Raw genomic sequence first — 22,408 nt, forward strand, 5'->3', positions numbered from 1 at the left:
TATGTATCAGTAGTAACAATGTAAATATAGTAGCACACATGTAGCTGCCCACCTGACTGAGACGGGCTAAAGTTAAGGACACCCCCTCCTTTTTTTCCTGTTTATTGTATTAATAACATAAAAGTGCAGGCGGGCAGATACAGGAAGCTTAACTCGAGCCACCTTTTCTTCTTTTAAAGCACAAATAATGCAGCAGTTAAACTATTCAACCATAACTGAGAAACGCCACATAAACAGACATCGTTGGTGGGCAGCAGAAGCATTATTTATATTCATTTCATTTCAGCGCTCACTGGAAGAGTAAATCTACACGTTTCAGTTCAGGCCTCTGCGAGCGCCACATCTGCCCCTCAGATAATGTTTCTGATGAAATCCCAGGAAAATCTGCTCTTATCTGATTACAATAACACATGCTTTGGTATCAGTGTGCTCGTAACAACTTGTGACAAAGAAGCCTTTTCCGGATGTCATCAACCTCCCTGTAGTCATCTTTAGGCCTTTTTTTGTCATCCTTTGATTTTCAGGTGAATTTGAACCATACGCCCAGGCCACTGTGAGACCTCCCATGATGCTCTGAGCGCTTTCAATCCGCCCCTCGTTCTTTTACAAAGCACTACTGCGTGCCGTCGTCTGGCTCCTCTGTTCTCTTTCCTGCTTTGGTTCCAGTACAGGATCTTCCCGCCTGTTCATTTGGGTTCTGTCTCCAGTTGAAGTCTTTAAAGCACCTAAGGACGAGCGCTGCAGTGAACAGGCACAGTCTAAATAAAACGGACTGAATGAGCTGAACATGTGTAGCTTTGTGGCGTTTGCCTTTGCAGCTGTGTTTTCACTCTTTCTGTACGTGGGGCCTCTCGCTCTCTTTTTTTAGTGTTCCAGAGACATTTGTTAACAGTGACTTTAAAAGTATACAAGGCCCATCCTTCCATGACTCCACTGCATCTTCTTCCCTGCGTGTGCTTCCACACAGATAAACAGCACGTCTGCAGCTCCAGTAAACACAAACACATCTGAGCAGCTACACGAGAGCAGCAGCAGCAGACGCCTGGCGTCCCTCTGCAGCCCGCTCGGGCAGACAGGTGGTTCTCGTCCATCTCTCTCTATAGAGCAAACAAACAGCTCCGCCAACCCCACCCTCGGTGAAGAACGTACATGCTATTCCTTTATTTACACCTCCCTCCACGACCGATGGGTGAGCTGGCTTCTCGGTGTAACCCCGCCTCTCCGCACACAGGATACCTGTTGTGCGCCTGCACCCGTGCGGGATTTTCATTACAGACGACGTCCACGGCAAATATTGGTTCTGGGCAAGATGTCTCATTTCCTCGGAAGAGTAAACCTCAGCCCCTGCCTCTGTCCATCCCTCCGCCTCTCCGTCTGCATGTCTCAAAGCTGCCAAATAGTGTTTGCGGTGGTTTTTTGCACGCACATGACACACTAACAAGATGAACTGCAACATTAAGAGGAGAATATGAAGCCGGGAGCTAAAGGAGACGATAAATGCATTTCTGAATAGGCAGAGGGAGAGCAGAACGGAGACAAACAGAGGAGACTTCAATTTTCTGATAACCGGCCGAGGTTACCATAGATACTCCTTCCTGCACAAGAGCGAGCACTGATTGCCTCTCTCTACCCTTTCCTCTCCCTCTCCTCCTCTTTCAGTCCTCCTCTTTCTTTTTTACATCTTATTCCCAAACCTCTCCTTTTCTTTTTTTTGGCTTATTCTGTCTCTTTCTGTTGTGCTTCTCATCACGGAGAAGGGCTGGAGGAGGCTACGGCTCCTCATCTCCTCTCCTCTCTGCTGCGTTGCTATAGAAACAAGAGGATGGAGATGTATGTTATGTTTTTTTGTTTCCAGGGAGAAGCAGACAGCGAGCAGTGATGGAAGGAGAACGGAGGAAATAAGACACAAAGAAAGAGACCGTGACGCATGAACTATATTTTACAGTAAAACGTTCGGCTCATCTGTGCTGATCACCTCTGCATCACTGGCAGGATTATGGACAGATTTCCATTCAAAACCACCAAAATGTAAATCAGTAGACTTTAAACACCATTTGTAGCGATGCGCCCGTTTATTGGCTGACCATTGGTATCTGCTTTTGTCTTGTTTACAGCCATCAACAAATAAGTAAACAAGATGACATCACTGTGGCAGCGGTCGATGTTGATCTGTTGTCTCCCATCGGTTTTGGCATCCAGTTCCTTGAGTTGGCGATGTTGAATCTGTCCTCATTTAAAAAGACTCCTGATCACGAAAAACAATTTGAACGGGAACTGGAGCAAACGGGTGTTTGGGGCCGAGAACGAGCAGAAAGGAATGTTTGAAGTGTCGCTCCAAACAAGACAAAAAGACAACAGTCGAAACCTCCCCATCAGCACTGGGAAAGGAGGTGGAGGAGAAGTTAAAACCGGGAACAAAGATCGTTTTTCTCTCCAAAGATTTTTCCAGAAAGTCTTCTGTGCCGATGTATCATCGAAAACCAGAACGATCATACTTTTGCATTTCAATCCACGGCGCCCGCTCGAGGTTACAAAACCAAGGCGGTGCACGACTGCGTGGCTCAAAGGAGACCAAAGTGTGGCTTGTGACGGCGGATGTGGCGACACTTTTGCCATGTGGCACTGTTCAGGAGTGCGGCAACGTCAGGTACAAGCTCTGCTGTAACAGCTGGCTATCGGCCACATTTTTACATCCCTAAAAATGTAACACTGTGGATATGAAATGATGCTCGCTCATGTGAAGAACCACATCTCTTTCCCACATTTCGGTAGCGAGGCGTGGGTACATGCATGCGAGTACCAGGTAAGGAGGTGCTTTGCTCTCTTATATGACGACGTCATTAAATAACACATGATCTCAGTTTCTCCTCTGCAAGTATCCGTGCCAGCTCAAGTAAAGGCTCGAGTTAGCATGGAAGCGTTGGCTTTTCTGTGCATGCAACAGTATACATAAGCACAGGGTGTGGGGCGTGCCTCCTCCTTTACCTTTCAGGTGTGGTGTGACCTTGTGTCAGCATTTGTAAACCCTGACTCAGTCCTCTACAGCCCTGACAGCTCGTCGATACACTGAGTAGAGTTTGCAAAGCGCCGCATGAAGGAGGAGTTTTCTGTTTTTTTTAAACGGCGTCAATGATGAGTCAAAGCAGGAAGCGCATCAGCAGCCAGAGAGAAAGACAAAGAAAGAGAAACCGGAGGAGGGTGACAGAGGAAGTTGCGGGCGACTCAAACAGCTGACTGAACGGGTGTGAGGAGTCACCTGGCAGGTGTTTCACAGGCCAATGACAAAGGCCAGAGCACTGTAGCACATTCACCCCTGGAAGAACTATGAAAGCTAATGTGAGTCGTCAGCCTGAGCAAATTAAATCCACAACTCAACAGGATATTAATACGTAACTTTATATGTAACCATTTATTTTAAAAATGGAAATTATTTGCTCTTCTCAAAGGAAAAATTCTAGATAAAAACCTCAGATGCAAATTTAACGTCGACTAACATTATTTTTCCACACATCTACTTCCTGTTTTACTCCTTTTACTTCCTCATCCAGCGATACTTCCTTCCTTCCTTTCCCCCCTTCCTTCTCATGCTTCTCCTACTTCCTTAAGCTTATTTCTCGCTTCCGTCCTTCAACTCTTTTTTCAGTTCTCCTCACCTTTTGGTATTTTCCTCCCCTTTTAGTCCACAAATCCTCATGTTTTTCATTTGACATATTTCCTATTCATGCCCCCATCCTCTCACCATTTCCCCAATTTACTTCCTTCTCTTGTGTCTTGTTTCCCAACTTGTTTCCCCTTTCCTTGTTTTCATTTCCTAAAGCCTTCCCCGTCTCTTAGTTCCTTCACAAAGCCCTCTTCCTACACTTAACATCTCATTCTTTACTTTCTCTTTGCTTTCTTTTCTTTCCAACTTCATCCATCTTTAATTTCTCCTCCCTGACTGAATACTTTTGTCCACTTCCTTTTACCTCGACCACCTTTTTCTTTTACAACTCTCCTTCAACATCCTCCACTGCTCCTTTCTCTCTGCCTTCATTTACGACACAATACATTTTTTCCAGATTTCATTCTCATCGGTTATTCATTTACTTTCTAATCCTTCTTCCTTTTCCTTCCTCTGCTTCCTCTTACTTTTTCTCTTCACTGGATTGGAACCATTTCACCTACTTTCACCACCTCCTTTTGACTCCTTTACCTTCTCCTCCCTCTCCCTCACACCTTCCTCTTTTCACTTCATGTTTCTGCTGTTCCACGTAAGTCATATCACTGAGCGTACTGACAACAGATGAGGACAAACAGAGGATATAATGACGCAGGATGTCAGATATGTCACCGTATCTAGAAACACTGAGGAAACTGAGAGAAGTCTGGTTGGAGAAACTTTATTGGCGTCTTGCAGTCAACACCATTTGGTGCACTACACACACTGACAACCGCAGCCCTCCTGCTGGAGACAGATAGCAAGAGGAAAAGCAGGCTTTGGAGGGCTGCACATTTCTTCCTGTTCCTGTCATCGTGCAAACATTACCCTTTCACATCCTGTGTTCCTGCGTGCTCTTATTTACCAATAACAGCCTTTCCCGAGCAGATGGACGTTCAGCGGCGACCCAGATTTGAGGGGCGGCTACGGTAACGGAGAGACCCCCGCTCAGCGTGACCAGCAGGTTGATCACACGCTAACATAAACATGTCACGTGTTCTGTTTAAGGGCTTAGTCACACAGCAGAACTCGTGCAAAGCTGCTCGACTCAAAGCATTAGAGTCACTTCCCTCAACGATAAGCCGCTGCACTTCTCCATTTGCGAAGGAACGAGCAAACCGCAGCTCGTAAACACACCCGCGGCGCACTGTCAACAAGCCGGCCGGCCGGGCCGCCCCAGCGTTTGGTGCGCTGCGGCTTGACACGGTTCCAAGAAACGTTTAAAGTCAAGGAGCGCTTCGGCCTCGCTACAGCAGGAAATGAGGAACCCCTCCAGCAAAGACTTAACGCGGGACGGTGCATGTGGGGGAACAGTGTGTGCACACAGCAGCGCCAAACTCACTGAAGGTGTTAATATTTACACGTGTAGCTTAACGCTGCACTTGATTAATGCAACTCGCAGTGTTGCAGCAGAAAGAAGAGCAGAGCTTTGCATGTGCAGGACTGAGGACGGAGACAGAGGGACGTCCACTTCCTGCTTCCAGCATCAAGACGAATCGCATTTAACAAACATGACTGATTCAAGTCGTCATAAATCTTCATCATTTATGTTAATTGTTTTATTTATATAGCAACAAATCCTGGTATTACATTAGATATATATTTGCAGTCTTACAGGTCTTTGATATCCTCTCAGTATACAATATACAAAAATAATAAATTGCTAGTTTAAATAATTTCGAAGACCAAAAAGTCAAAGGAGGAATGTCAGTTTTCCAAAACAACTACACCGGTTTTTACTGCCACATTTGTGCCCCTGAGGCTCGGCTAAAAGCACAAAATGGGTGTAAACATTCTCCACAAACCACAAGTTTTCTTAGAAAAAGAGAGAAAAACGAGCACATTCTCTTCTTTTTCTTCAGTAATATTTAAGTTTACAAGAACAGGAACGGGTTAGTGTCACTTTAAGTTTGGAGCATATGTTTAGAAGTTTTACAAGCCGTTCATTTTAGGACGGGACAGCGACCAGAACATCATCTGTTGCCACATTTTCAAATACAAGCAGATAAAAATAGATCCTGGAAAGCTGTTTCTGATTTATTCCTCACCCTCATTCCTGCGCTAACAGTATGTGGAATGTGCTCAGCACACAAATGATATGATTAGCCTTTAATTTGAAAACTAAAGCGGTATTAGGGAGTGTGTTTAACACCAGCGAGACATCAGGATATACTGACCAAAAAGCAGCAACAACTAAACAAACAGCACAGTAATAATGGGTGTAGCGGTTCCTGGCAGCGGTTCCGTGAGCGGCTCGACTCCGGCTCCAAACGGAACGTTAACCCAAACAAAACTGTAAATCACACTCGAGAAGCTCACATGCACACGCACACGTTGCTGTGACTGTGGAGGAAGGTTGCTGTGGAAAACAGGCCTGCCGTGAGCTGTCGTTATTCCCCGCCGCAGCAGGTCGACGCTCGGTGTTGTGACACACAACAGACCTGAGCGCAGACACGCAGTTACATCAGACAGTGTGAAAAGCGTGGCTGAATATCCTTCTCCTGTTCAGGTATTTAATGGAAATACTGGAGCAGCAGAGCGAGCGATACATCAGAATGCAGATATGATCGCAGCACGGTTCACTGACAAGTTGTTTAGCAGGTAACATGTAAGACCTGCTTAACTGCACACACAGCATCCCTGCGACAAACTGCAAACTTTCTATCATTGCACCTCGTTACCTGCTGGATGTAGCAGCTATTCCTCACACTAAAGAGTCTAAATACTTTTCATCCACTTTCTTCCGCCTACTCAAGTCATGGTCAGCTGGAGCCTATCCCAGCCGCTGTGGCGCAGGAGGCAGGGTGCACTCTTGTACAGGGCCGCTTTTCACATAATGCCATCTGTATGAATGCACAGGGCTTCACGTGGCACTGAAACTGTCCTGTAGCGACTTTGATTTCTGGCTGAATGTCAGTGCTAAAGCTCCGAAACTGCAGCAGCTTCAACCGTCACCCAGAGAGACTAATGAGTTTGTTGCTGGTTACGTTGTGGAGGAGATGCTACAGTGATCTCTGTAAAGTCAATACACTGAGGTAAATGTGCAGCAGGCTACACACCCTATGAACAAAACCAGCATGTGGATGCCGAACTCAGAGGGCTGTTTATCTTTGGCAGCGCAGAAGTGCTCTGATGACTTCTCCGTCTCTGCAGGTAAAGCAGCAGTGTAACCGAATCCCTTTTTATGGCTCTAATCTAACATGGCAAGTAATGTAATATCATTAATGACGACAACAACTTAAACACTGATCAAACACATTAGAATTCCAGCCTAACACTTATCTGTAAATATCCTAACACACAGGATTCGAAGCTTCTTTTATGACCTTTTAATGGCATCTGAAGACGTGCAGACAAACTGAGGAGTAACGTCATTTCGTATATAAATACGCAGCGATTTAACTGCCTGACAGTCTGTTCTGAACCAACACTCAAATTCACTTTAGCCTTCAATGTTTTGTTCCCTTGGTGGTGTTTTTGTGTTTTAAGATTAGATTGCGATACTGCCCCTGACGTTGAGGCCATGGCTTCACTGCTCATTGTGGTCTGGTGATGAATGAGCTCAAGACGTCACCAGCAAGAAGGCCAGACAATACATCAGGGGCATCGGGCACCGGTTCTGACCCCCCCAAACACTAAACCAAACTGCTGCAGTCACTTCCTGAATAAAAGCAGTGTTGAAACGCATTCGTCCCTCCACTTTTTTGTTTAAATATATGCTTTTTCAAATCAAGTTGCCATATATTGTGAAAGTGTAGCCTGTGATTTGTTTTTCTGACTCATCAGGTTTCAGGGCAGATTTTTTTCTTATATGAATAAAAATCTTTCATATCAGTGCAGATGATTCAACAACAGGAACATGCTTGGTTGAAGCTTTGTAATTAATGTATTATTAATTCAGAAATACGTACAGTACACAGCACCATCAATGCAACAAACACTACCGAGGTTTTCTTTTGCTTAGTCACTCATTTATTTCTGCTGAAGATGCTCCAAGACCACCACGTGAACTACTTGATCCTGCGTATTCTAAGCATTTGGCGTTGACGGCACAATAATGGGATTTCTTGCCTCCTGCCATTCACAAATAAAAAGGAGGTTAAATAAATCTTGAACGCTACTTTAAATGTTTTCTAAATGTGCGTCACGTTTCCACGTCTCGGTTGAAACTTTGAACCGAGGTCTGCAAATTTTGTCATTAGACGGCGAGCGTGAGGCTCTGAATGGGCAGCTTTTTGTCACTCCAGCTGTTCACGTCCACAGCGGAGCATAATGTAAAGTAATGGCAGATGAGGTCAAAAGGCACCAATGAGAGGAGGGCAGTGTGTTCATTTTAAAGGCGTCACGTGTGACTCCTGCTTCCCACACGGCACCGTAGCCCCAGTATTGTTTTCGTCAGCCTCCTCTTTGCCAGCTCGTCCTCCACATCTGCAGACGACACTCATCGCTTCTACGAGTTTGACACAAACTTGTTCATGAGGTCACGTGACCTACAACTCGACGAACAAATGCTTGTTTGGTCGTCATTCTGTATGCATGCGTGCTTTTCTTACTGTTCTGGTTTCTGCAGCCAAAAACAACACAAAGAAGCAACAGCTGTTTAGAATGGAAAAACTGATTTTTTTCCTTTTCCTGGGCTTTTAACCAGACTTCTCACCAGTCATTTCATCTGATGTTGGCTCCAAATAGCTAGGGTCACTGCTGACGGTAAAATACTGCAATCTTAATGCACTCCAGAGTTTTTTTTCCCCCTCATTAAAAACACATGCTTATTTTTACATTATTCTTTTTTTTATTTTTTTTTATTTAGCCAGAGAACACTGTACGAGCGAGGTAAAGAGATGCAGAGAGTAAACTCAGAGGCAGTTTATTAATCAAAGAAATGACTGGCTTGTCTCTGGTTAGTCTATCAATCTGCCTATTGGTCCGTATCAATACATTTAGCCGTTTTACTGTCTTGTTTTATTAGATACAGCACAAGGAATCCAGGCTACAAAGCACAAACTCTGCATCAGCACCTTCACACGATGCACGGATACGTTGGCTGATTTATTTGCACTCGCTTCCTTTCATCTCAGTGTGGGAGTCTTTACTGCATGCTCCTGTCATTTACCGTCACATTGAATCCACTTTTGCCTGCTGTTACTATGTTCCACACACACGTGAAGCTGGAGACGGATGAATAAAGTTAAAAAAACAACACGTGCATTAAATCACACGACCGTTTAAGAGAGGATGAAGTCGATGAAAATGTCATCTGAACTTTTCTTTTTCAAACTTTGGGCAGTTCAGTCAAAAACTGCCGCAAATGAAAAGAAAAAACACTGCCGGGGTAGCAGAAACAGCTCCAACCTGCTGACTCTTTGGTGTTAGCCTCTTCAGTGTTACATTAGTCCTCAGTCACGCAGGGATCTGCCCCCTGTTGGAAAAATGCACATTCCCTATCCGGTTGGGGAGTGGTTGCTAGAGGTCGCTAGCAACCAGTGTTGCCAACTTAGCGACTACATTTAGTGAGTTTTCAGACCCCCTTAGCAAAAATTTTCTAAAAAGCGACTAGCGACAAATCTGGCGACTTTTGCTGGTGTTACTGGAGACTTATAACGACTTTCTGACGTGAAAGCAAGTATCGCTCTCACACTCAACAAGCACGGGTGCTGCCGTGGGCACCTCGCCCTTACCAAAGGCAGCAGATAGTCCTCAGGCAGCAGTCCCCCCCCAGCTGCCATCAGAGTTCACCCCTACACGTTCAAACCGCTAATGAACGGTGCATTAGCGAAGCCGCTGCTCCCGCGCTGATTGTAATGCAGGGTGGGAGCAGCAGTAAATGTACAGTTTTCTTTGTCTAAAATAAATCAACTCCATCTTGTACATCCGATTTCGACTAACGCTGTTCTGGTGAGGTTTGCTATGACCATTTTGATTGTTAATGTAGTTTGTTAACAACGCTTTGGTTAAAAATAGTCTTCTTTCACTGTTACTTTTTGTGGCTCAAAAGTTTTAAAACTACTTCATCATCATCATCATCATTTATTTATTTATATAGCACTTTAAAAACACACCTGGTAGACCAAAGTGCTGTACAATACTAATATGCACATAGTAATAGACATAGCAATAAAGTTAAAAAACAATAAAAAAATAAAAAAATAAATAAAAAAATAAATAAAATTAAATAAAAATGTCAGTTACCCACAGAGTTAAAAGCCAGGGAATAAAAATAGGTTTTTAATAAAGACTTAACTGGCACTGATGCAGCCTGTCTAATATGGAGAGGAAGGTTATTCCAAAGCATCGGCGCGGCAACAGAGAACGCTCGGTCTCCTCTAAGTTTCAGCCGTGTCTTTGGGACCGAAAGCAGCAACTGCTCAGCTGACCGAAGGGAACGAGTGGGGACGTGGGGCTTCAACAAATCAGACAAATAAACAGGTGCCAGACCATTTAGAGATTTAAAAGCCAATAAAAGGACTTTAAAACGGATCCTGAATTCAATTGGAAGCCAGTGTAAAGAGGTCAAAATCGGAGTGATGTGATCAAATTTTCTTCTACCAGTTAAAAATCGTGCCGCAGAATTTTGCACTAATTGCAAGCGTGACAAAGTGCCCTGCCCAACCCCTGTTAAAAGAGAATTACAATAATCTAAACGTGAGGTAATAAAGGCATGAATAACACTTTCCAAGTCACGCTTGGAAAGAAAGGGCTTAACCTTTGATAAACGTCTGAGGTGATAAAATGCTGATTTTACCACCCCGTTTACATGGTCATCAAAGGTGAGTGCAGAATCAATTTTACTCCGAGATTTGTGATCGAACTCTTTAGTTGGGAAGTCAAAGCTGCAAGATCAACATCCAGAGTATGAGAAGAACGATTTGGGCCAAATAAAATTGCTTCTGTCTTCCGATCATTAAAATTTAAAAAGTTGTTTGCCATCCATGCTTTGACATCAGTAAGGCAGTCAAGCAGAGGTCCAGTTGGGAGACTATCAGAATGACTAAGAGGTAAGTAGAGCTGGCAGTCATCTGCGTATAGATGGAATGGCACTTTATGCTTTCGGAAAAATCGCGCCAAGGGGCAAGAGGTACAATGAAAACAATAACGGCCCAAGAATAGATCCCTGTGGAACACCCCAAAGCAGAGGGGCCACAGAGGATGAAGCCGACCCCAACTTAACACAAAATGTCCTATTTAAAAGATAGGACTTTAACCACAAAAGTGCCGAACCAGTAATTCCCACACCGTGCTGTAAGCGGGAGATCAGCAAATCGTGCTCCACAGTGTCAAATGCAGCTGTCATGTCCAACAAGACCAGCACTGCATATTTACCACGGTCTGTCGCTATCAGGATGTCATTCATAACTTTTACGAGGGCTGTCTCCGTGCTGTGGAATGGCTTAAAGCCGGACTGAAAGATTTCTGACAATTTAGAGTCATTCAAGTAGTCCATCAACTGAGTATAAACAATCCTTTCCAGAATCTTACTAAGAAAGGGAAGCTTAGAGATCGGTCTAAAATTTGATATGACTGAACTATCTAAGCCTGGTTTCTTAAGTAAAGGATGTATGACTGCATGCTTAAATTCCCTAGGTACTTGACCAGACAAAAGACTAGTATTAATAATGTTCAGAATATGTGGTCCGATGATAGGAAATACCTTTTTAAGAAAACGGGGAGGAACAACGTCATTTGGAGAGCCACACGGTTTAGCATTCAACACAAGTTTCTCTAAATCAGATAAAACAATTGGTAGAAAAGCAGAGAACAGACTTGAGCAAGAACCATGCATGGCTGGGTCAGCAATAGGTAGAGTCCGAGGTCTCAAACTAGCAACCTTTTCCACAAAATAATTAAGAAACTTATTGCACATAACCGCAGAAGAGTGCAAAAGAATATAGTCTTCCGGATTAAGTACAGAATTTATAGTGTTATATAGAACACGAGGGTTATGCGAGCTGGCAGCAATAAGTTGAGAAAAATAGGAGTGCTTGGCAGCCTTTACTGCTCTCTGATAGACTTTCCAGCTAGTCTTAAGAGCTTCCATAGAGACGCACAGCCTATCTTTTTTCCACCGTCTTTCACATCTTCTACATTCTTTTCTAGCGGCTCTGGTAAAATCAGTTAGCCAAGGACTAGCCTTTGGCTTGCATTGTCTGAATATAAAAGGAGCGACAGCGTCGAGGACAGATTTACAAGCAGAATCCAAACAAGAAACTAATCCATCTGAGATGGACAACTCAGGAGGATAAGAAATAAATTGGTCAAACAATATGGAAAACCGCTCGGCAGTATCTGAGCCAAAAGCACGATAACATCGAGCAGGTACAGCACGCTTAAGAACAGGATTAAAAAGAACAATATCACATAAAATAGGCATATGGTCAGAGAACACCGCATCCTCGACAAGTACGTTTTGGACAGATAAACCATGTGATAAAACCAAGTCCAGTGTGTGACCACGTTCTTGAGTGGCACCTTTAACAGACTGAATAAAGTTAAAAGAGTTCACTAAGTCCAGAAAGTCCTTAGCCAGGGGCTTCCCCGGGCAGCAGACGTGTATATTAAAATCACCAAGTAAAAGGATCTGGTCATACTGTGATGCACAGTCAGCAAGAAACTCTGAGAACTCGGATAAAAACTTCTTGTTATATTTTGGGGGCCGATAAACAATCGCACACAACAGCGAAGACGAGTGGACCAGTTCACACAAACAGAGTTCAAAACTGGTGTGGCGTGTTGATGGGGATAGCTGCTTAAAGTCAAGATGTGCCTTTAAAACAACAGCTAGCCCTCCTCCGCGACCAGAAACTCTCGGAACACTAAAAAAGGCACAACCAGCCGGCAGTAATTCAGAAAAGGCACTTAACTCACCGGGTGGAATCCAAGTTTCAGTCAAGCAAAGAAAATCCAGTGCATGGGAAGCGAAAAATTCCTTCAAAATGAATGTCTTATTTGCCACCGATCTGGCGTTAATTAATCCCAACCTGAGAGGAATTGGCTCGGGAGCTTCCGAGGCAGCAACAACCAGATCCACAGGTCGGAGGTTTGTTTGGTCCACTCCACGCCAACGCAGATGTCGGAGAGGAGAGGGTTTTGCAGAACCCTTCTCGAGAGATCCCACAACAGGAACCAAGCAGGAGTCCACCGGGTCCAAAGCACGCAACGGCACCAAGAGTAGCGGGCAGGATCGACAAATTGAGCGAAGCTCATGAGGAAAACAAGAGATCCTGAGTCTCAGTTTGACAAGGCTATAATGATAGTTGCTATTGTTGAAGCTACCCACAGGGGGCGCTCTGGAATCAATAAGATATACAGAATAGAAGAAGAAGTGATCGTGGTAGAGGGAATAATAAACAGCTAGCTGAAGCTAGCACCAGGAGCAATTCTTGATGTTTTATTCATAGAGGAATAATTCTCCTGCGTTGCTTCCGCACATCCAGTGGCAATGGTAAGGAGCGCCAGTGAGGTGGCACTCAAAAAAGAAACTCCGCCAGTGCCTATTTCGGGTCACCAATTATGCAAATTAGTCGATGAGGTCATTTAGCAACTTCTAGCGACTTTTAGGACAGCCAATAGTGATTTTCCTTATTGCTAGCAACTGATGCTGCACTGAGAACCTCCTCACAATGGTTTTGGCCACCAGCAGCACTCATGGTCTGGTTGTAAACTTGGGTAAACTACTCAAACAGCGCTACGGTGAAAAGTGTGATGGAAACGTGTTAATGACAAACTTAGGCTGAGGAAAACTTGACTAAAATGTTGACAGCTCAGTGAGTTAACTTAAAGACAGCTGCTACACAAAGCTATGCTAGTACGGAAAGAATAACAGTATAACATGAACAATCCATTAGCTCTTGCTTGTTATCTTGTGACACATTTGTGCATCAGCCACTAAATCATGCAAACGATTAGACAATGCGCTGCTGTGTGACATCAGAGAAAGCTTAAAATGCAAACGGGCGGGGGGGGGATGTAAATTTCAGTTGAGGTGGAAAACAAGTTTCACAGCGTTTGGCTACAGAAAAGCACTGTGTGCAACTTCCCACTGCCCGAACTGACTACAGCTTCTTCTTTTTTTTCTTCCCCAGCTGCCTTAAAAACAGCCCACAGTTTTCCTGAAAGACACGACTAAAAACAATAGAGAATAACTGCTGCTTGGCTGCAGTCTACATTCTTTTTTCTCCCTCCTGACAAACTCTGTCGTTTGGTTTTCTCTGTTTTCCTTCACTTTATCCATCACTCGCTGACACACATAACAAGGCAGAATAAGGGGAACGAGTCCAATTCCAATCCATTCTAAATATCATAAATCAATATGGCAGGGAGCACCATCATTCCTGACTCCAAGTCAGATCTTTGCCTAATGGCTGCATTGTTCAAACACAGACTGGGAGGATCCGTTTTTTAAAGTATGAACACGTATGGTGGCCTGTCAGGGAGGTCTGCTCAGACCTGTTTGGGACTCTCTTGCCATTTTGTATTATCAGAACTGCAAAAACAAGATCCTTCTGCTTTTGGGAGCAAAACATGTGACCAGCTGATCTGGATGTATACTTTTATCCTCTACTCTCCTGCACAAGCTTTCTTCACCACCTTCAGAGTAAAAGCTTCAGGATTGGCAGCGGTCACGTGGTTAGCAGCGTCACCGCACAGCAAAAAGGATCTGGGCCCAAAACTGCCGGCCAGCTGGAGGCCTTGCTGTGTGGAGTTAGCATGTCCCAGTGCCTCGGTGGCTTCTCTAAAAGTACTCCAGCTTCCTGCCACAGACCAAACACGGACTTCTTAGGTTAATCGCCGATTCTAAATTGGACACAGCTGTGGATGCAAGCCAGGTGTAGAGCTTAAAGACGGTACGATATGTTGCTGCGTGAAAAGGAGTGCAAAACTTTTTAACTTTTAAGGAAAAATCCAATTAAAAGTTCAGGATTTTCAGTCCTGCAGTTCAAGACTGCGTCTGGATGTAATCAAATCTATCGCTGCAGAAGCATCTCTGAAAACAGGGGCACATTTAAAATGGTTCAAGATATCACTTTTGAGGCTAGAGCAGAGTTTCCTGTCTTTGTACAAATCATAACCAATCAGCTGCTGCTTAGACCTACTTTAGAGATGGTGGAGATAGGTGGCTTGGCGTTGAGGCCTGCTCTATAAAGTTGAATGACGCATTAAGCAACCACATCAGGAAGTCTAGCTGACTTTTCTTTCCTTTTTTTAAAGAAACTAGGGGAGTTCTAACAGCTGGGCTGAAACTAAAAGCATCAGTGATGTGACACTTTTAAAAACAATTTCTGTCCTGAAAATGAAAACTAGAATACTATGAACGCATATTTTCTCAATGTATAATTAGCAGCTAATTGCTGTTTTCTAATTAGTGAAATGTAATCATGTTTACCTTTAAACTTTTACACTGTAAAATGGATCTGAGTGCAGCAGAATAGGTCCTCTTTAGGAGTTTTGGAATTGGGCTTGCTTCACTCATGGAGGTGAATCATTTATATTGTCAGTGTAAAGCTACAGCAGGTCCTAATACTTCTTTACTGTGAGCCTGACTCTGTGTTAAGAGCTCTGTTAGCATCTCACTAACAGCTGCTGAGCTGCACACCCACAGCTCCGTGCAGTGCAGTTGTGTCGTCGAGGATCAGTTTGATCTACGTCTTCTTTAAAGATGCAGCTCTGCGCCGTTTCTTCTGTGCTCCCTCAAGTGTGAAACTTCCACGCCTCCCACTCGTCCCACACATGACACTGCTGGACACCTCGGCGTGAAGGAGTTAGGTGTTACAACTCAAAGTTAATCCGAAGTGTAACACGTTCAGCAAGGTGACAATAACACACGGGCTCATCCACACAGTGACTGAGAATAACAGGCACGTGTTTTCATTAATGTGAAACCTGTTTGTGCGACTTCAGCCGCTCACACTTTAGGATTCGCCACACAGCAAATCACCTGAAACCACCTACAAGACTAGTTTTCTCTTAGAGAAACAGGACGTCCCTCAGGTCTGCCTCTGTCCTTTTGTTTGTTCTTCAGACACTTAAAAATGACTAAAAATGTCATTTACAACATTTTTGGTCATCTTTTGCAGTCTTTTTGAGGCTGTGGTCATTTTTCATCTTTTACGGTCCTTTTTGCTCTTTTGTCGCGTGTTCGTGCAGTCATTTTGAGCGCATTTGTGTTCATTTTCCATCTTTTGTTGTTGTTTTTTCTCGTTCCATCAAGGAAACATGGTCTCCAACGCTCCGACTCAATCAGTCCAGCACAATGCTGTGAAAAAATAAAGTTCCATGTAACCAGTTTATCTGTTCTAAAAGTGACATCATGGGTCACACCAACGCACACCAAGATAGATCAGCGATGTTGCTTCTTGCTAAATATTTCACCTATAAGGACATGCGAGATAGCGATTCTTAAATGCCAAGTTCAACCTCACCATCTAAAATGAACCCAAAATAATCAGGTTCCTTTCATCTCTCGCCTTTTGTGAGCGAGACCTGATATAGGAAGTGCTTTCCTGCACTTTGCAGCCTTCTTACATAAATGTGATGTAGGTTATGCTTCTGAGCACAGCCGTGGCAGGAAGGTCTGTCGAAGCAAGGAATGAAAAGTGAGTCACAACCCTCCCTCCTGCTACTCAGCGAGAGACAGAAAAAGCATTTAACAGATGAGTGAAAGCCTAAGCGACTGCAACTGTCTACACTTGTGTACGCATGAGAAGGATTTTAGAAAAATGGCAACCACTTTAATTTAATTCAGGTGAAACCCTCTTGGCAGCGGCGCTCAGTTTCACAGAGCTTTTTGTCCTCACAATCATCTCGGTTATTTGCAGAGCGTGGGGATGTTGTTGGAGACGCAGAGTCGACGCTCTGTGGAAGCAGCCCTGCTGGAAGAGCGCAGAGCAAATGGGTCAGCATTGTTCGTCGGCCCACATACCGGCTCCGCTTGACGCTGGGCACAAAAACTCCACTGAGGACGTGCACATTCACGCTCCCGGCCTGAATAAAACCCTGTTTGCTCAGATTTCAGCCTCTACGGGGGCAAAGAATAGGAGACGGCTCGCAGGCGCACCGCTGCTGCATGAGGATTTCTGAATAAACGCCACATGTGACATAATTCAAAGCAGCATTAACGTCACACGGTAGATTTCCTGAAACGAAGCAGGCTAACAGACATTTTGTGATAAATGACACCACTTGGTATTTGCAGTATGGTAAGAAAATATGCGGTGCTGAGTGAAGGGCTGTTTGTTGCTGAGCGATTTACAGGATAACATATGAGACATCAGCCAATAAGCTTCTAATATGTCATATTAAAACAGACGACACAGCATGCAGTCAGGAGGTTTGTCAGAGCAGGACAGAAATGTCCAAACTGAACTGACTTCTAGTTTGCAGTTTTAAAAGATTCAATCAGAAAATTATTGTTTTTTAATGCTTTTGAAAATAAAACTAAAAAGATTGCATGAAAAGGTGGAGGCTTAACTGATACCTGCAGGTTGTTTTTGCATTCTCAGCTGCAATAGTTTCACGACTAGTGTTCACAAAGCACGAGGGTCACAGACAATGACAATGACCCCTCAGTGTGGTTATTTTTAATCAGTATTCTGACGCATATCCAGACCCACCCAAGCAGAGATGCCCAGACCTCCTCCAGCTCCTCTGGGGTGGACACTGAGGTGTTCCCAAGCCAGCTGAGGGACACCTGTCCAGCGTGTCCCGGGTCTCCTCCCAGCTACAGGTGCCCACAACACCTCACCTACGAGGCCTCCAGGAGGCATCTTAGTCTGATGCCTCTGCTTGATCCCTTCGATATGATAACGATACATGGACTGAACCCATTTACGCACATTCATATAGGCACTTCTTTTCTCCATCTAGCTGCTTACTGTCTAACATTCAGACTCCAATCAATGCATCAAGGGCAACTCGGGGTTCAGTTTCTTGCCCAGGGATACTTTGCCACGTACACTAGAGCAACCAAGGAATTGGCTCACCAATCCTGCGATTAGTAGATGGCCTGCTCTACCTGCTGAGCCACAGCCAGCCCATTATGGAGCACCTGAAAGGCCGAGCTCCTCACCCCATCTCTAAGGCTGAGCCCAGTACAGAGTGTACTACACATTTATAAAAACCGTTAGTTTTTCATTTTCAAATATTTTTTGATTTCAAGTGTTGTTTAAATGTCTTTGTTATCTTTAAATTAATATATACAAGATATTGGATAATATGGTAAATGGCCTGTATTTATATAGCGCTTTACTGGTCCCTAAGCACCCCAAAGCGCTTTACACATCCAGTCATCCACCCATCCACACACACATTCACACACTGGTGATGGCAGCTACGTTGTAGCCACAGCCAGCCTGGGGCGCACTGACAGAGGCACCCCAGGGTTGTTGGAACTTTACAATTTGCAAAGTCAAAAACCGAAGAAATCCCCCCCACACACCTCCCAGCTACTAAATTATAGTTTATACAATTACTTCAAACTGCAAACATTTTCTGAAGTTATCAGCAGATTTTAAAGAAACATCTGCTATGGCTTTACATCCAAAATACCAACAAAATATCAATTTAAATTAAAATAATTCAAGTGGGGCCAATATAGCAGCGCTCTATCAGTATCTGCATTTATAACAGCTGATAAATGAAAATGTAAAAAGTAAAGAAGAGATGAAAGAAACACCCTTCAGCCATGTTGTAAGTGTTGATGTTACATCTTTTGCCCACCAGGGGGCACTCTGCAACTTCCCTGTCAGGAACAGAGGGAAGTTTATGTGACAGTAAAATTATTTTTTTAACTGCATTGATCAAAATATCTTAATTACTGGTAAATATCTGCACATAACAAACGTTGGGAAAATGTGTTCGCGATTTGTGTCTTGCAAAGAAAAGAAAAGGACAACGTATCATTTCATCATCATACATCAGTACCGTTCTTACAAATCTTGTATTTGAGGCTACAATGAATAAATAATGATAATTACAAAAAAAATATGGGATGTATTTTTGTGTAATCCCACTTTGAACCACAAGATGGCACTGGGTATTTAACCTGGCACACCGTTAAGGACATATTCATATTGGTGCCCTGGAAAGGGGCAACTCTGATGTTAACAGTAACGTGGTAACTTTGAATTAACCGCAATAATTGCTTTTGCAGAGGCTGGTTACACAAATAACTACGGAGTCGTTATCAAAAGAGCTGCACGTTATTTTTCTATTAATCAGCTAGTTTCATGATACCTCATCCTGTAAATGAAAACACTTGCATATAACCCCTGATTCCTCGCACATATCTCAGGGTGTCACGGACTTGCTGTGTTACGCCCATGAGATAATGCAAAAAGGCGACCAACAATCAGTGTAAGGCAAAAGTTGAGCCGTGACGTATATATATATATCCATTTTCCCTGAAAGCTCTACGATTTCTCGAATGTGATATTTTGCATGAATTCAGAAAGTCATCAACTATATCGGAAAGTCTTTTCTGAAATAATAACAGCTGCCAAGGTGTTGCACACTGCAGCAAGCAGTTCTGCAAACTCCTCCAGCGTGGGTGTGATAGGCAGACGTCCAAAGGGCCTTTAACAAGGTGTGCTGATAAAACACGCTTTGAGGAAAATGTCATGAGATGATAACAACAGAAGGGGGAAATCACAGGGTTTAATTGTTCTGCTAACAATTACAACTGATCCCTACTGACGCGGGTCCTGTTGCAGTTAATGCTGTAATTACAGAGTGTGTGATTCCTCCAGGCTCTTCAGCTCCTAAAATAATGGCCATGTTGTTTCTTTTGAAAGGGGGAAGCTGCTGGATTTCCTCCTTTATGTCTACTGGTTAAACAATCCCATTAGATCCCATCCAGGTCTGTTTTCATTGGCTCAATCAGCTGATTACCAGGACCTATAGGCCTGCACATCCGCAGAGGAAAGAGCCTCCATGTGATCACATGACCAAAGAGACGTCACCCCGTCAGAGCATCCTCTTTCTCTTGGCCTCCCTCTGACAGGCAGGAAGCAGCAGCGCTTTGTTTGGTCAGGTTGCTGGAGTAGACCTTCAGCTGGTTTCATGTTACACACCTAAAGCCTAAACCCCCCTCCCCCACAGATGGCTTTTATTCCAACACATTAAAGGAAGAAGATCTTAGCTGTTAATATTTAAAACCCAAACGCAACAACCCCTCCCGGAGTCAAAGGACGAGCTCAAAGCGAGAGAGAGGCACCTGGGAAGCCGGCAGGGTCCCGGGAAGGTGAGGAGAAGTGATGGAGGCGTGGCGGGGAGGGGTTCCAGATTAGGAGCAGGAGGGAAAGCAGTGACAGGCTGCCTTCTTCCAACTGCGTCAACAGCAGACTGTGCTTAATCTGGGTGCGCGTTCAGACACGAAAAGGCAAACAGCAAAACTGGAATGTGAAACGCAGCATATTATGAGGAAAGTGTGTGTGTGTGTGTGTGTGTGTGTGTGTGTGTGTGTGTGTGTGTGTGTGTGTGTGTGTGTGTGTGTGTGTGTGTGTGTGTGTGTGTGTGTGTGTGTGAGAGAGAGCCGGAAGGTTCCTTACCGTGGCCGAAGTCAGGCTGCTGTCCGCGAGCGTGAGGTGATGCGGCTCCCATCTCCGCAGGAACTTGGAGGTGAGGATCTTGCTGAGGAAGGTGCGGGGGTGTTTGACCACGCACACCTGGATGTCCCCCTCATGGAGCAGCTTGTATCGCATCCCGCTGCTGCTGCAGTGATGCAGGGACCTCTTGCACGGCCCCGCGCCCAGCTTCGTGTTGTTATTGCTCTCCGACATGTCCGCCAGCAGAGGCTTGTTCTCCTCGCACTGGTAGAACTGATTGTTGTGCGGCTCGCTGCCTTCAACGCCGCCGCCGCTGGTGAAATCCATAGTTGTCTGTAATCCAACAGTTTCTGCTCTCAAGGAGGGGAGAGTGAGCGCGTCGCCACGACACGACAATCCGACATGAATATGTAAAAAACCAATATTAATAATAATAATTTTTTTTTTAAAAATGAGGTCGTTCAGATCGAGCTTGGGGGTGGGGGGTGAGGGGGGTACCTACCTACCAACCAACTGCTACAACACGACCTCGGTTACTGTAGACAGGCGCAGAAACGCCACCGATCAGTGTCTCAAGGCAGGAGATCCAGATGTGGGGAGATTTTCGTGACACACTGCAAATAATCCACCATTTTCCTCCCCGCACAATGCCCCATAAATTGTCTCCACGGTGCGCGTCTCGCCTCCCCCTCCACCACCGCCACCAACGAGCTACTCAATATGTTAGGGCCATGGCCTTATCCATTCCGTCCGCCCTGGCTCCAAACGCAATAATCCACAGCGAGAAACGTGCGGGATTCACGAGGAAACGGGACGAGTATCCAATGGCGGCGACCGTGGGCTCCTCCGTGGGATTTTGTGGTCATTACAAGCTAACTGGCACGGTTTCCTTTTATTCAGTCTTTTCCCCCTATCTTGGTGTAAAGCAGCCAGCACTCTCCGGCAGCGCCGAGCCGATTGGTCCTCGCTCGTTCATGTGACACCGGACTGACGTCAATGGGGAGGTGAGCGGATGAGCCGTGTGTCTTTTGCGCTTGAGTGTCTGCCGAGGGCGCACGCTCGAGCTTCGCTCACCCTCCTCCCCCGTGCGCGCAGAAAAATGGAGGAGGGCGCAGCGACTTCAGGCGAATCCTCATTTTCTTTTCCCAGTTCTGAGGAAATGATGCAGCGTCGTCACTTTCCAGGGAAGGAAAAGACGATCGCTGGCGGGCTGATGCGTGCAGGCGACGGGCAGTTTACACAGCTCCGAGCTGCTGATCGAAATCTGCCCCCACAGCCAGATTAGATGCATCTGCCATTTGCAAAGGCAGAGGTTCGTTTTCTGTGGCTCTCAGAGACAACTTTGTGAACAGAAATGGGGAACAGAAAGGAAAGGGATTGATTTTTTTTAAAGTAATATACATTATGTACATAAAATGAAGAAATTTGTATTTACAGGCCTATATGTTGGATATCATTTGTTATCAATTCTGAAACCAGATCGGACAGAAAAGTAAATGATCCCTTTAAGTGTATAGACTCAGCAGTTATGATAATATGACAGCAGCTGGGAATGATTATTTGAAAGCAGAACATAAAGCCTGAGAGCTTCACTGCATTATATTCCAGTATGTGTTGAACCTGAATCTTTTGCAAAAATGAATCAGTATCATGAAGAGGCTGCTATGAAAGCTGCAACCACCAAACACCTGCAGAGGGTCAGATAAGTCCTGAAGAGTCAGCTGCATGGGAAGAACAAGATCTGGGCAATGAACACCTAAGCCCTGCCGGTGATCAGGTACCCTGCTGGGATAATAAGCTGACCAAAGGAGGAGATAGGAGCCACTGACTCTGACTGACATGGGGGCTTTCTCCCCAGATCCAGCACCCTGAAACTGTGTGCTACGTGGAAGAAAGGTGGCTGAGGACTAGTGAGTGTCAGAGCCGCTGTCCAGGAGGAAACAACAGATCCATGAGTAGCCTACATCTGGAAGATGGCCACAACTGATAGTGTGCTTAGTGAATACCTCAGGCAGCAGCAACCTGAGAAAGGGGAGCACAGCATATCTGATAGAAGAAGTGACTAAAGTGGCTAATAATTGAGAAATCCTACCAGTGGCTGAACAAAGTTGAACTGAAAGACAGCACAGAGGGACTAATCATGGCAGCACAGGAACAAGCTCTGAGCACAAGC

At 44.8% G+C, this 22,408-nt stretch overlaps 1 protein-coding gene across 3 annotated transcripts in view; it reads right to left on the minus strand.

Annotated features, from left to right (window-relative positions):
- Positions 1 to 22,408, minus strand: part of cmip (c-Maf inducing protein) — a 59,995-nt gene that overhangs the window by 31,983 nt on the left and 5,604 nt on the right. The window contains exons 1-2 of one of the 3 annotated variants that reach the window (XM_026172487.1): positions 20,738 to 21,692; positions 20,239 to 20,585 (exon numbers count right to left, since the gene is read on the minus strand). In XM_026172487.1, the coding sequence (XP_026028272.1) occupies positions 20,239 to 20,562 (324 nt within the window). In that variant the 5' untranslated portion in view covers positions 20,563 to 20,585; positions 20,738 to 21,692. Of the gene's footprint in view, positions 1 to 12,559; positions 17,859 to 20,238; positions 21,693 to 22,408 lie in introns of those variants that run through there. The other 2 variants (XM_026172486.1, XM_026172488.1) reach the window with 2 other exon arrangements.

Source organism: Astatotilapia calliptera, chromosome 7 (genome assembly GCF_900246225.1).
Source record: "Astatotilapia calliptera chromosome 7, fAstCal1.2, whole genome shotgun sequence".
NCBI classification, from domain to species: domain Eukaryota; kingdom Metazoa; phylum Chordata; class Actinopteri; order Cichliformes; family Cichlidae; genus Astatotilapia; species Astatotilapia calliptera.